General features: G+C 36.0%; 1 protein-coding gene across 1 annotated transcript; it reads right to left on the bottom strand.

Moving 5' to 3' along the window:
• Positions 1–177: 177 nt before the first annotated feature.
• LOC120725708 lies at positions 178–2633 on the bottom strand. Its single transcript, XM_040018678.1, has 4 exons — positions 2413–2633; positions 1730–1924; positions 1167–1253; positions 178–485 (listed from the first exon to the last, which is right to left on the bottom strand). Exons 1-4 carry the CDS (start codon positions 2624–2626, stop codon positions 178–180), a joined length of 804 nt encoding a protein of 267 aa, XP_039874612.1. The 5' UTR covers positions 2627–2633.
• Positions 2634–15118: the final 12485 nt, after the last annotated feature.

The following is a 15118-nucleotide window of genomic DNA, read 5'->3' as shown; positions in this document are numbered from 1 at the left end:
CATTGATACTTAACCAGCAAGAACCTACCGCATGCACTAGAAGTTTGTTATGCAGCCATCTCCTATTTGTTTATTTACTGCTGGGAGATCCCAAGACAGGGAAAGATCGGAGACTGTGTCTTGCTGTTCCTGAGTAAGTTCTTCAAGTTCAAGCTAAAATTAAGATTAAACAAGTTATTATGGTAGTCCACACACTGATTGTAATTCAATTATTTTTTTAATTTTACATACCATTTGTATGATACTCCTGATGTGCAGATCAGGACAGTCTTCTATAACAATTGTTGCCAATTCCGGGTCACCATTGAACAGCACGTGAATTATTGCAGGACTTAATCCTGTGACACGGGGACCATCATGCAAAAAGGTGTGGGCCAACATCCTTCCTGCAACCCGGAAGAGGCTGCTCTCGATAAGTACCTCTGATGTTGCTGGGACCAGATGGTCCGGTTCACCCTCAAATAGCAGTGTTCGACCCATTCCTCCTAGAAGTACCAAGAAAGCAGGGTTTTCTTTATTTTACTTTTTTAAAATTTGCTAGTGCTTTATGTAAAACTGGATTTTCAAAATTATCACAAGCTTTAAAGCAAGGAGAGTAAGGTAATTATGATAATATATACCAATATTATTCTTTAGTTAATTTCTAAAAAAAAATAAAAATCCAGACACAAACACCACATAAGAGTAAAATACATTTAAAAGTGGTGAAATACCGTGTATAGGAATTTATTTTACTTATGTATTAATCACATTATTTTATCGTATAATGCCTTGGTGCCACTGGATTTTAACAAGTCTCACACTCATACAGCAAGACAAATGATGGGGGTCTAGTAAGGAAGTTAGGGAAGCAGACAACTCCACAGGAAGAGTCTTGTCTCTTCGAGGACTCTGGGAGGTAGCAAGGGAGTGTGAACCTTAAGGTGTGAAACAGCTGTGTACTGCCTTTTGTTCCTGAAAAAGGTATTTAACTGAGAGCCATGCTGGGCTCAGAGAGACTCTGCTGACCGTCTGTCCCGCGGACATGCAGGCTCCACCAAGCTTGGTTGTCTGTTCTTTGTGTGTTTGGATTAAAGAATGTTAGCTACCGCTCACCGCTCGTCTGCAGGCTTTATTTAATTGAAAAATTCCACAACAAAAGCATATGAAAATAGTGGTACACTTACCAAGATCTACTCTGAATCCAAACTGGAGTTTTGATATTATTGTTGTCACAAAGTACCGCATCACCCCTTGTCCAACAGCAGCATCACCTGAAATAAAATACAGATGATTACACTGTACAAAAAAATGGCTGAGTATTATTGCCAAACCTATTTAATTAAAAACATTGTTTTGTTTTTTTTAAAGAGAAAGCAATATTATTTTGGTTGGAATCCTAGAATCCTGACCCTGCCAGAAAACAAAAAAAGAGGAGTGTACAATACACATTTATATTAATAGTGGTAAGGTATATTATTTAGGACCACTGGGCCCATTCACAACAAACTTATTAACCTGTAACAAATTACATTTATTTAATATTCAATTCAGTTTTTCACAGTAACAGGGCTACTTCTGTGTGAGAGTAAAAACACTATAACTGTCATTGTAGTTAGCATGATTGGCCAACGGAGCTCATCGTATGATGCATTTCAGCCACATGAAATCAGTAAGCCACTAAGACAACTCCATTAAAAGACATTTAACTAATTAAATTTATTTAACACAATAGATTTCTATTACTAACCATCAAGGGTACAATGAAGTGGACATGCCCATTCTTGTTGCTGTTTATAGAATGAGAGAAGTGCCCGGTCTCTGTCCTCCTCAGAGTCCCTCACATCCATCCTCAGCTGAAGTGGTGTCCCAGATGCATGTTCCCGAAGTAGATTTTCTCTGAAAACTTTGGCAGCATGAGCTGGATCTTTAATCACCACCCAATCTAGACCGCAAAAATAAATGAAACAATTACACATAGAAAAAACCGTATTAACATGTTACATGCAGATATGCATTCCTTTACAGTCAAAGATGAAGAACACCTGAAAAATGTCATTCAGTGCAGCACCAAAAGGCAAATGGCCTAGTACCTATATAGTGTTTTACCACGAACACTAAAAGGCCTTTATACTACAGTCGCATTCACCCAATCAATCTTCTAATACATATTACCAGAAATATTCTAAATATTCCATTTCTGCACAGAATGAGGTTTGATTCCTGGTTTTAGTTACCCTAGCATCACTTTCAGGGTTTCCAAACAACATTAAGAACCCAAGAAAGTATTTTAACATTAATAGTCATGAATTACATTGTTGATTACATGCAGTACTACTTATTTTAAAGTCATTTTATTAAAGGTAATATTTTATTACTGAATGAATGTAAGTTGTTTGCAAACTTATAGCAGCTCTATGTGTTTACACAGACCGTTGTCAGGTTCTTTGTGAACAAACTCCTCAGTACCAGTTACTACTGGTACTACTGCACTTTGAGCTGAGGTTTCTGATGTTTCAGGCCTAACTGGCACACTTTCACTGACTGTGGCTGGCTCTCTATCATTTTCTTCAACATGGCCTCCCTCTCGTTCTCTATGTGATTCCTGCGTGGATGTCCTTGAAGTTAACAAAATTGACATCGTCATACTCTCTCATTTTCCTAATGTAAATGAATATGTAGTACACATATGTCTTTGTTAGTACATTCCCAGCACAGCTGTCTCTGTGTCATTTTTATTTCAGAAAAGGAAAATTCCTTCTGACAAGTAATACAGGATATGAGTGGACCAGAGGCATGACCTGAGCTCTCCTAAAAGATAAAAAACATCCATTTATAAATGTAAATTCCACAATGCTATTATTTATATATTATGTGTGAAATGATGACAATATAGATTTATGTACACAATCAAAGTGCAAGTCCTGTTGAAGTGGACGGATGTAGATTGTAGCCTGCCCAATCATTGCAGATGGGTCTTTCAGATACCCAATGGTATATCCAGTGCTGGGACATTGGAAGCAATGCACGATTTCGACTACGAGTAGATCCTGTAATTTTTAGAAACTCAAATCCTCCCCCTTCTTGGAGCTTTGGAAACACTTCCATCAGTTTAGTTCTTACAGTCTCGGGATCATTGTCATTCCCTGTATTTAAAAGAATAAACAGATAATCTCCATTCAATCAAACACCCACATATTTTGAAAACAAGGCCAGTACTATCTAATAGCCACAAAATAACAATCACACAGTTGAAATTTAAGTCCAATTTAAATTAAAATGACAAAATATTTATCACATTACGCTAAAAATTATAAAAAACAAAAAAACAAACAAAAAAAAAACCTACAGTGAACCACAATCAAAACTGGCTCTGGTAAATTTCTTACTATCAGACTTACCTGAAAATGTCACTTTTTGCTTCTCCAAGTCCTTCAGCATGGAGGTCTGCTTTAAGCTGAATGCTTGGAACTTTGTTAGCCTTGTGATCAGCCAAGCAACAGAACGTATGTGTGTAGCTTCTTCTAGGTACTAGGCTCTGTGCTGACCGTCTTATCATATTTCTTCTACTCCCACCATTATACGGAGCAAAGAGCCTTGCTAGCTCGGCTGCAAACACAAAGAAAATATCCCAGCGGAACAGACCACCAGTCAGCTACAACAGTCTGAACTTTCAGCTTAGCATCATTTTAACGTCACTAACGCTACAAACATCAGCACCAGCATGGTGCTGCAAAATAAGGGCGTTTTACTGACTATCTAGTTTCATGCCCCATCCACACACAACGAAAGTGAGTCACACACAAAGCATAATTAGCTAACTACCACCACATAAACCTAGGTGCACAACCCCCGCCCACTGAAATTTAGATGCTCATATGAATTGCTAAGATTTAACTGTGTGCTAAGTCATCAATTAGTATAACACGTGGCTGACGTTACTTACTTTGGACAGGGTATGTAATGGTGCCGCAGGTATCTGCTGTGTCTGAGCTGACGGAGTTGGGGGATTGTCCTCAGAGCTTCTTCAATTAAATTCACTGCTTCTCTCAGCAGCTCCGGACAGCTTTTTGACATTTCTCGTACACGTCGTGCAATGTATCAATTGAGGTACACACTATTGTCAAGTGTCTTGATTTTTATGGCGGCAACTTCTTGCTTCCAACTGCATAGCGCATCCAAGCAAAGTTAAAAATGAATATCACCACCTAAAGGATCGGAGTGAGATTTACTGGGGGAGTACATCAATCTATTATCAGGGATCGATCTGTGTGGACTTGCTTTACAGTTTAACCAATCAGATGTCAGACAAGCTACAGGGAGAGCGTTAACCCCGCCTCCTGCCGTGATGGGTGAGGCTGACAGATAAATTATTTCATGATGAGAGCCAGGCGCCAGGACTGCCAAAATGAAATAAATAAATATATCATTAAATAATTAATTAAATGTGTCAATAATTAATTAAATGTGTCAATAATTAATTAAAATGTGAAATAAATAAATAATTAATTAAATGTGTCAATAATTAATTAATTAAATGTGTCAATAATTAATTAAAATGTGAAATAAATAAATAATTAATTAAATGTGTCAATAATTAATTAATTACATGTGTCATAACTATTTATTTAATTAATTAATTCCAATTTTAATTAATTATTGACACATTTAATTAATTATTTAATGGTGTATTTAATTAATGCATTTGGCAGTCCTGGCACTACCATACATATGGCCAATAAAGCCTTCATTCATTCATTCATTCATTCAAATGACTTGGGGTTAAATGCCATCCAGTCCAGGTGTTTACATCGGCATCTACACAGCAAATTCAAAAGTGTTAAATGTTTTTGGTGTTAAGAGTCTGCTTGCAAAAAGTAGAGTTAATTTTAACTCTAAGCAGAGTCACATTCTTTTAATGTAACTCTTAGGTGTAAAATGATAGTAGTTAAAAATCGAGTGTTAAAAATGAGTGTTTCTCTGTCCAAATCTGGAGGTGTTACAATGAAACATAACTCTTGACCTCTTAACTCTGAACTCCTACAGGGGCTATGACACCAATAGAGTAAATTCACAGACTCCGCCCCAGCACCATAGGCTCCAATCGAAGCTGAAATGAAGCCGTTTCAGAACATTTTGCTCTACATATTTGAGTTGTTTGCCATGCTATGGTAAGGTCATTTTTTCAACGATTGCTTGCAATTATTATTATGAGCTTTTACTTCTGTGGCTCTTTGGAGTTGAGACAAAGCTGTGTGAAAGGCATTAGCCATGTTGCTCGCTGATAGCATAATATTCTGTTTTAGCTAGCTGAAAGGTATTGTTTGCGGGAAAATACCACAGCCTTGAAAAAAAGCTTGCATGTGAATTTTCAGTCAAACTTTTGGTCAAATACACCTAAAACAATGTCTAGAATGTGAAATGTTGGTATAATGGTGCTACTTGAAGCCTGAAAATGATCGCCCATAAAAAAAAAAAAAAAAAACGAGCAAACAGCAGTAGCAGACGTCCTGACTGGGTTCTACGTAGCATTTAGATCCCTCCAGAGTTTTGTGCACACGTTTAGGTAAAAATTAAAAAGGTTGAGGTTTTGCATTTAGTTCAGTATTAGCTGTTGCCTGTGTCTTTGTTCTTTTGGGAAAATACTTTACACAAGTAATGGCTCAAAGAGGATTCCTTTTTTTTTTACTGTGCTGCAATTGTTTACTGGATTATTTGTGCCATTAATTAGTGTCAACTAATTTTATTCAATCACCGCACAGGATATGCTTGTGAAGATGGAATATGGGGGAGAGCAGAAGTGCGTTGAAGTTCCACAAAGGGATGAATGAAGAACATGCATATTGTATTGAAGAAATAAGTGATGAGAATGCTGTTATTTTGCATTTACCATGTCAGACCTTTTGATAAACAAAATTCTAATGAAAGTGAGAACATGTATACTGTTACATCTTTCAGAAAATGTTTTGAAATTGTGGTGCACAGTTCAGAATAAATGTTTTTCAAAAACCATTGCGTCTTTTTAGTAAATGTTTATTTCCAAAAGAAATTTCTAGAAGTTCAGAACAGTAAAATTCCCGCTTTTTAGAAATGAATTAGAAGATAACTCTTACGTAGTTAAACTAAAATACTCTTTGAGAGTTAATATATAACTCTTAACACCAAGTGTTAAATTATCAACTCCAGACAGATTTGGTGTTTAACACTAAATCAGAGTTAACGTACCAACTCTCCAAAAAGAGTTTAAATTACCCATATAGACACTTTAATAGTGTTGAAATCAAATCCGACAGTGTTAATTTGGACATGCTGGATTTGCTGTGTACCACTCATCTTTGGAGACTTAGTTGTCCAAACGATCAGCACTGGTATTTGCTACTGCTGTTGTTTCAAATAGTGAATATTGTATTTTCAGCAGTGTTATCAAAAGGTATCACTATTTTCTTGAAACACCTGATCGCCAAACACCACAGGTTATCCAAAAGTTTGTTTCCACACAAAAAGCTGCTACCAAAGCATCATTTCATGATGCATTATCCTACATGTATACTCAAAACAGGGACCACTTTTGCATAGCTGGTGCATACGCAATGAAGCAAAATACAGCTTCTTTAAAAAAAACAATTGAAAAGTTTCACAATGTAATTAACGTGCAACAAACATCAAAGTCCTATTGCTTTCAGTTGGCAGACATTTGACCCAAGAGACTGACCACTGGATCAGGTAACATGCTTTCTTGAAATGCATTGGACTGGGGCTGTGAGATGGCAGAGACTCTTCAGCTACCAATCAACACCAAGGTTGGTAGATGGGCAAACACCATGGAAATATTTATCGTGCAGATATTAGTTGTTTGTATAAAAGTCCATTGTGAAATGCCAGTTTTTCACAAGTTCTACCATGTTGTTGTTGACCTCATGTAATTTATGTCAAAGAGCTTTCTGTTGTAAAGTGTTTGATTTACAGGTGTCATAACAGCCATGGTGATTCCAGTTTTTATATTGTACCATACGGTTTCCTTGAACAATAAAGGTGGCTGTTAAAACAAAAATATATTTTTCTGATTTATTATTGTACCTTTAAAACCTTGCAGTGAATGATTGTAGTACAGTTACATTAGTGAGTGAAATAAAGTTCATTTTTCTTCTATTTATACTTCTATTCAGAGTAAAATTCTGTTCTATTTAGAAGGAAATTAGGGTGTTTGTTTTTATTTTATACTAAACTGAGTAAATTATCATCATGTAGAGTAAAATATTTGCACTAAATAGAGTATATTAACTCTGAAAGTATAACTCTGCCATAGGAGTAAATTTTTACTCCATTTAGACTGGGACCAAATACTGTCTTTCTTAGAGTAAAATGTTATTCAATTTGAGTAAAATTTTACTCAGTGAATTTTACTGTGTGGCCTTCCACCAACCAAACGGCCTGTGTTTCTGGTGGTAGCTTTGAGTGTTTCTATGTGAAAACCTTAGACAAACTTTTCTTAATGAGCATAAATCAATGTATGTGCTTTTGTTTTTTTTAATGGTATATGAGCCCTTTGGAGTGAAGAAGCCATTTTCTGTTGAAACCTGTTGGAATTGGTATTTTTTATATTATCATTTTGTGCTAAGATATATAGCTATATAATTGTTGCCGTTATGTGTGTAATATGGCTATCATTATCAAGAAAGAGCCAGGACAGTCAGAGGATTTATTTCAACCTTCTAACATTTCCAGTATCTGTGTCTGTGCTGACAAAATGTGCTTTCTTTATTTAGAATGCAGCTTAGTGCAGAAATTAGCTATGTTACACATTTGGAAAGTACCATGTTCTGTTCTTTTAAGGTGCAAGACTTCACACCTTTAAATATTCATTTGGGATATGACCTATTGCAAGTTCTGTTTTTATAGGAACGCTTACTTCTGCTTTTGGGCATACCTCATACACACAAGTTAAGTTCATTGAAAGGCCGTATGTCATGTATGGTATGGCTGAAAACACACAGACACACATGCACACCCACTCACAGAGAATACAGACACTGATGTTGCTCAGATATATATGCCTGCTTAAGACTGTCACGTGTATTTGTAATTGCATATTTCATGTATGTGACAATAAAAATGGCAAGTGACAAGGGAGTCAGTCCAAAGTTGGCCGAGTTCAGGTGAAGGAATCTTTTCCTCAACTTTGGCTAGACTGGCAACCACAAAACACTGTGCAGGTGATGGTCTTGTGTTCCAGCGGGGTTTGTGCCTAGATAAACCCAACAAAACCCATTTTATCTTATTTTCCACAGTAGGAATTTAGGCAAGCAAATTTTCTTTTGTTTGACTTTCATTTTGAGTAGGCAACATTAGGGACCTTTAGAGATCTTTTGTTCGTTATTTTGGCATAGCTCAGTGCTGAAGTCAATAAACAGCTGCATAGCAGTTGCTCAGAATTTTGTCTCTTTTATTGGATGAGTTGGAGTGGAGGGTCATATTTCTCATTAAGACCAGATTAATCCTTCCCCAGGGATATAACAATCAAAGTTTCCATTTTTCCACTACCTACTATAGAAATATTTATTCAAACATTTGTCTAGTCAATGAACTACCAGAACTTTTTTTTCTTTTTTACACATTTATTATGTAGAAAAACTGAGACTTGCAGTTAAAATTGTACATCTTTTCCGCATATTAGACCTTCTCAGGGAGCTGTAGTTAAATGTCTGTGTAGTGATGGAAACAGAGTTTCCCTGGTCTGGCCCTCAAGATAAGTGTGTGCTGTATTTGGGGGATGATGTAAAAAAGTTTTCCCATATCAACTTAGTAAACACAGAGAGAAAGCTGGATTCAGTAATATGAGACCTTACTAATAAATATGATCTTCTAATCTAGCCAACAGGATTTGTGGTCCCTCTAAAATCTGTAGAGAAAGTCTGTTTAAACTCTTGCGTATGTGTCAAATGACTAAACATGTTAAGACTTACAAGTTATTGTGGAACCTACATGAAAATGAATAGTGTATTTCAGCATATTCACAATCACACCCCTGAACCACACACCCCAATACTTATCTTGGACCAAACCTGTGTCATTCTGCTGACCTCAGATCACCTTAGACCTGTCTGCTGTGGATAATGATGTATTATTCATAGGCTGCCACCATCTGGCACATCAGTTTACCCAGCCACCTTGGCAGTCATTGCTATCAAATACAAACAAGCAAGGAAGGGGCAGTAATCAGAACAGTCCTTACTCTACCCTCTGTAGTGTCCGTGCCAAATGAAGATGAATTCAAGTTAAAAGATTTCAGACACTGACTTATGTGAAAGGATAAAATTTACTATTTGGACTAATGGACCAATTGAGAGGGGCTAGATCTTTTATAAATCCCTTTTAAATAAAACCTGTCACCACAAGGTGGAGCTCAAAGCACAACAATAAAAGGGAGAAGAAGCACAAACTATTTCCCACACAAAGGGAAATGCAAGATGACTGCTGTCATACCAATACCAACAGAGACTTGTATAGAAGATATAAGAAACAAAGAAAGAATATTAAAAAAATGCAGAGATTATACTGCTCTTAGCTATATAGTTCATTTAAAAAGTTTGAGCTCATTCTTTTATCCTTGGAAAGAAAAAAAACATCATGTTAAATTTACAGCAGAGTTATTAAGCCACCTAAACTGACAGAAAAGCTTTTTAAAAAATATAACTGTCCTTTATTTTTTGAGGTTTGACAGAATTCTTTAAATATAGAAGTTTTACTGGATCTGACTAATAACCAAACTTACAATCATTATGCTGAAGCAGCACCAAGCTGGACAATAGGTCATGTAATAAATAAAATAAATAATTCATGTAATGACCACTACATGATGATATCTGTTTGATTTGGAAGTTTACTGGATGATTACTGTTTACTGGACAAGTTCCTCAAATTCCTCTTCATCAAGCTTTACCTGAACATTGTGTGTGTGTGTGTGTGTGTGTGTGTGTGTGTGTGTGTGTGTGTGTGTGTGGTGTTTGTTTTTGCAGAGCGCATCAGTGCATACTGTGCATTTTTTAATAAAGCCCACAAAGTTCTCTGTTGTGGCGCTCATAATCTGCAGAAACAAAAACATGAAACATGACCTTGTTTCAAATGGTTGCGCTCAAACAAGAAACACAGCTCACAGCACAAATTGTTTGTGTCTTCATTTGTGCTACAAATAGAAACAGTTGAGCCTCAGGTTGGGGTGGCCCACATAAAAACTCCATGTGTGTTGCTGCTTTTCAGATTAAAAATCAGAGTCAAAAAGAGAGAGTGTCAGGTAAAACAAACAATCTATGAGCGTAGACTTCTGATGTTTACTTATATGTGAAGATTATATATGAAAATATTAAACTTTTGCCCCAAAATTTATATACCTGGAAAATGATGTTGAATTAACATACTAACAAGTAAATACTAACAGATATACTAACGAAATTACATGTAGTGGTTCGGTGTGGTGTGTTTGTGGTGCAAACAGACATATTAAAGCATCAGACTGGATTGTGCCAAACATGCATTTTTTGTAGACTGCAAATTTTAACCACTAGACAATTTATATGGTCATAATCATGAAATATTATGGCAGATTCATGGTATATTAAATTCAGAATATTTCACTTACAGAAGTGTATGGCTTGCATCAGAAAAAAATGCTTAGCAAATAACACAACTACAGTCGACTACAAAGTTCACAGAAATAAAAAATGGGTTCAAATGTATGATATTCTAGCAGACCTTCTGTATAAATAAATAATCACAAAGTAGAAACATCTACAATCAAATGCTATTTTGTAAAGGTTTTAAAAGCAAAAGTTTAAGGTCTAATGTGCTTCCTGACACGGCGAGTGGAGTGAGACGTGTGAAGATGATAAAGGAGGATCCAATCGCAGGCACTTGTAAAGGTGTGAAGGTGGTTTATTGAACACAAAACACAAATAGAAAAACGGCAAACGGGACTGCAGACTATCTAAACTGAGAACAACTAAACTACTAAACACGAATTAGAACACGAACATGAAGGAGAATGGGCAGAGGTAAATGACGACGGACAGCAGGGAGAACACACTGGAACATGGTAGATACACAGACGGACCAGCGACTACGACAGAAAACCGACTTAATACACTCAGAGAAACAAGGGAGATTACACACAGGTGGGGGACACAGCTGGAGTAATTAACGAGACGAGACATGTGAGTGAATACACTCACATGAGACGCAGACCTTCACAATAAAACAGGAAACAAGAAATCACTACACAAAGACGCAGACTGGACACAGATCAAAACCCACACCAAACATGAGAACACAAACCTGAGAGCAGAATCACAGAAACAATAGATAAATAATAATAATAATAATCAACAAAGCACCAGAGAACAAAAAAACGATCATTCAAAAATAAACCAAAACAGAGAACTCAAAATGCTGGGTTGAACCTACCCAGAACCATGACACTTCCGATCTTACTATGAAATGTAGTTTTCCATTGTGTTGTTTCTAACTTTCTGTTTTGCCCTTTTCATCAAACAGTACACTTGGTGACCATGTTTAGTTGATTGTTAGTTCAAACGTATGAAAGGTGACTAAAAATATTGTAATTTTATTTTGTATTTTAACAGAAACTATAGATGAAAGAAAGAGCAGTTTGTCATTAAAAAACTCGCACACAGACACAATTAGGTTACATACTGTGCGAGAGCAGTCTTCATCAAAGTGTGCACTGCTTTTAACACTAATGGCACACTGAGCTAAGTACGGTGTATGACTTCAGATGCTGGAATGAGAAGTATAGCAGGAGGTGGAGGGTGTGTCCAAAGATTCCATGGATTACAGAGCCAGAAAAGCATTTTCTTGTAAATTCTTCTAGCAACATCATCACAATAAATCCTCAGCTTAATGCCTGTGTGAAGTGTGCATGTGTGTGTGCAGTGTGTGTCTCTGGGAATGACACAGTACAAATAGGGAAATAAAGAACTTTCCCATATGTGGTTTTAAAGATAAGTTCTTGTGTTAGAAAAAGTTAAATACAGGCTTTTGCCTTGAGTTTGGTTCTCTTTTCCTTTCTTGTTTTGTGCGACCTCAGTGCTCTAAGTATAAAGAATCAACAACGGGACTACTTTGGATTTCTGACCAAGCCAGAAAGTCAAAATTAAGTAGTAAAACTAATTTATCTTCAACAAAACAGGCACTATACCAAGAACAGATGAACTTTTTCCATAACAGATCTTGCTTAGGTGTGAATTTTTTGTTTCCTCAAGTTAATTATAAGGAAAACAAAAGTCTTTTGTGCCCCAGACACATTTATGACAAAGGTAATGGAAACTTGAAGTTCCCTTGCAGGTGTTGCTAAATCTTCGATCAGGACCTTGGGATAAATTGGTAACACTTTATAATAAGTGCACACTATTAAGCATTAGTTAATCATCTGTTAAGCATTAGTTAATGCTTACTTAATTCTCTCTACAGCATCTACAAAGTATTTCTCATAATCAGTTAATAGTTTTCAAGCACTGCTTTAAACACTTTATTCATGATGAATAAGCTAATGTACAAACTTTTTATTAATTAGCAAATCTGGAGACTCAGGGGTAACAGAAATGATAGACTACTGTCAGAACACCTTACAGTTATGAGTGGAACGAGTGGCTCGCAAAAAAGCACAAAAATGGTACATTGGGGAGACTGATATATGACATTTCCAAAAAATACAGATAATTCTAAAAGTTAATGTTGCTACTGCTATTTTTTTCTTTTCAAAAATGTTATTTGAAAAGTTTATGTAAAGAGCTACAGGTCATATAGTTTGCATCCAGCCGTGTTCTGTATTACCTCAAATATTGGCTGATAGTTTATGACACTTTTTATTTTTGTATCAACATTTGTGTGTCCAATCTTTCAGCATTGTGTTCTGATATTCTGTGATTGGCATCTTAAAAATACAGTCCGTTCTGGATCTACCCTGTGTGTTGTGATTTATATTTTGTTACAATGTATTTTAAATACTTCCACATGTATTAATTAGATTTTAAGGTATATACTTTAGATGGGCTCACTCAAGATACTTTACTAACAAGTAGGAAGTAGGAAATGGTTTGTAACTTCCTAAATAAGTTATTAAGGTATCTATGAGTATTTATAGATAATCTATCGAAAAAGAAGTTGGTCGATAGTGAGTTACAGCATAGAGTTACAGCATTGGCAGCCTTTAAGTGACAGTTATAAATGTATTGTAAGACATCTGTTAAGCTATAGCAGCTGACTGATGTAACCCTGATATTCAGTGTTTATAAAACATCTAATGTGAAACTACTAGTGTAGTACATGTAGAGTTTATAGTATTATATAGGGTATGTTAACCATCTATTTACCTTTTACCAATGATTTTGTATACCATTGAACATCCTGAAATGACTGGTTTGTAACTGATGCAGAGTAGTGTTTATAATGATTAATCAATGAGTTTTAGAACATGAAAACATAATTAATAAAAAGTGGTACATTAGCTTATTCATCATGAATAAATGTTTAAAGCAGTGCTTTAAAACTATTAACTTATTATGAGAAATACTTTGTAGATGCTGTAGAGAGAATTAAGTAACCATTAACTAATGCTTAAGAGATGATTAACTAATGCTTAACAGATGATTAACTAATGCTTAATAGTGTGCACTTATTATAAAGTGTTATCGATAAAGTTTGACTGCTGCTTTCACATTGGATCCTTATGTTAAATCTCTGGTTCGTTCTTGCGTTAAGAGTAATATTGGCAAGCTGACTTCCAGTTTCATACTCTGAATTGGAAATTGTTATTCATACATTTATTCATCACAATCTTGAGTGTTGTAATTCATTATTTGCTTGTTCTTTGGAACATCAGCAGTGGTTCAGAACTGCTGCTGTAAGGTTCTGACAAGATCTTCTAAGTATTCAGATGACACAAGACGGCTTCCACGAGTCCAAATCAAGATTCTGGTTTTGACTTGGGAGGCACCACCATGCATCAGTGAACTTTACATCCATACATCCCCAGCAGATCTCATCAGGGATCAGGGCCTACTGCCTGTGGGTTGACAGGTTGACAACTACGGGACAGAGCTTTTGCAAGAGTGGCCCCTGGAATCTGGACTTCTCCACCTCTGATCTTAAGATCTGTGGACTCAATGATTTATTTTAAAGCAGCTAAAAATGAATCATTTCAAACTGCTTACTTTTGGTCTTTATGTTTTTTAGTATTTCTGTTGTGAAGCGCTTTGCAATTTTTATTTTAAAAGGTGCTATTTTAATAAAATTGTACTTTTCTTTTATATGGCATGGGTAACCCTAGAGAGTTACTTAAGGGTTCCAGTGTATTATGAGTGAAGTTGAAATGTTGTGGTCATTATCAAGTTTTATAAGTAAAATTATTGTGATGAGAAATAATTAAAAGCAAGTGTCTATGATGTTCAGATTGTCTGTGAAGTATACAGGGTGGGATCAGAGTCTCCTCCCCATTCACTGCAAAGTAACTACGTAGATCAGGAAGGGAAGAGAAAAAAGTCATTCTTCCAAGTGAGAATGTGGTTGCCTTCCTTTGTCAGATTTTGCTGAGGAACAAATTGTCAGGCAACTGTTTGTTAATTGGACAAGAGTTTTGTTATTGGTGTCATTCTTTTGGTTGTGGTACAATGACACACTGGCTTCAGAAGTGCCTGTTTTGTTGTTTACTTTGGTCAGGTTTTTGGATGTATGATTCATTGATGACCCAGGCCAAAAATGGCAAGCCACCCCTCCAGGATTAGTTGAGATGATTGGTCTAAGACAGGAAATTAAATTCTTTAGACGAGCCTTGAACTTCCAATTCTACTTAAGTGGTAGGACAGAATTGCACTTCATTGTGCCTTTGCACATTCACAAAGAGAGACTTTATTTATGACTCTCACTTAAAGGTGTGGGCTGACACTAGAAGAGGTTAAGTCAATTTCCCCAGGTGTTGTTTTGTTTATTGTTTTCCATGATTTGGGCCCATTTTCCCTTTCATGTACTGCTATTGTTTTTTCTTATATATGTAACTGATTTTTCATGTTGAGACTGATAGGTTGTGTTTGGAAAAAATACAAATGAATTCAAGTTCATCAAACCAAGT

This window comes from Simochromis diagramma, unplaced genomic scaffold, assembly GCF_900408965.1.
Source record: "Simochromis diagramma unplaced genomic scaffold, fSimDia1.1 OVJJ01000733.1, whole genome shotgun sequence".
Classification (NCBI taxonomy): Eukaryota; Metazoa; Chordata; class Actinopteri; order Cichliformes; family Cichlidae; genus Simochromis; species Simochromis diagramma.
The sequence above is the reverse complement of the archived record's forward strand: the minus strand, read 5'-3'. Positions and strand labels throughout refer to the sequence as shown.

Bases quoted from the DNA above. Each gene is read 5' to 3' on its own strand.
- LOC120725708 (XM_040018678.1), bottom strand. From the start codon at position 2,626: ATGACGATGTCAATTTTGTTAACTTCAAGGACATCCACGCAGGAATCA. The intron at 1,254-1,729 runs GTTAGTAATAGA...ATTTTATTTCAG, and splicing joins ACTTCATTGTACCCTTGATG to GTGATGCTGCTGTTGGACAA. The intron at 486-1,166 runs GTAAGTGTACCA...TGGTACTTCTAG, and splicing joins TGGATTCAGAGTAGATCTTG to GAGGAATGGGTCGAACACTG.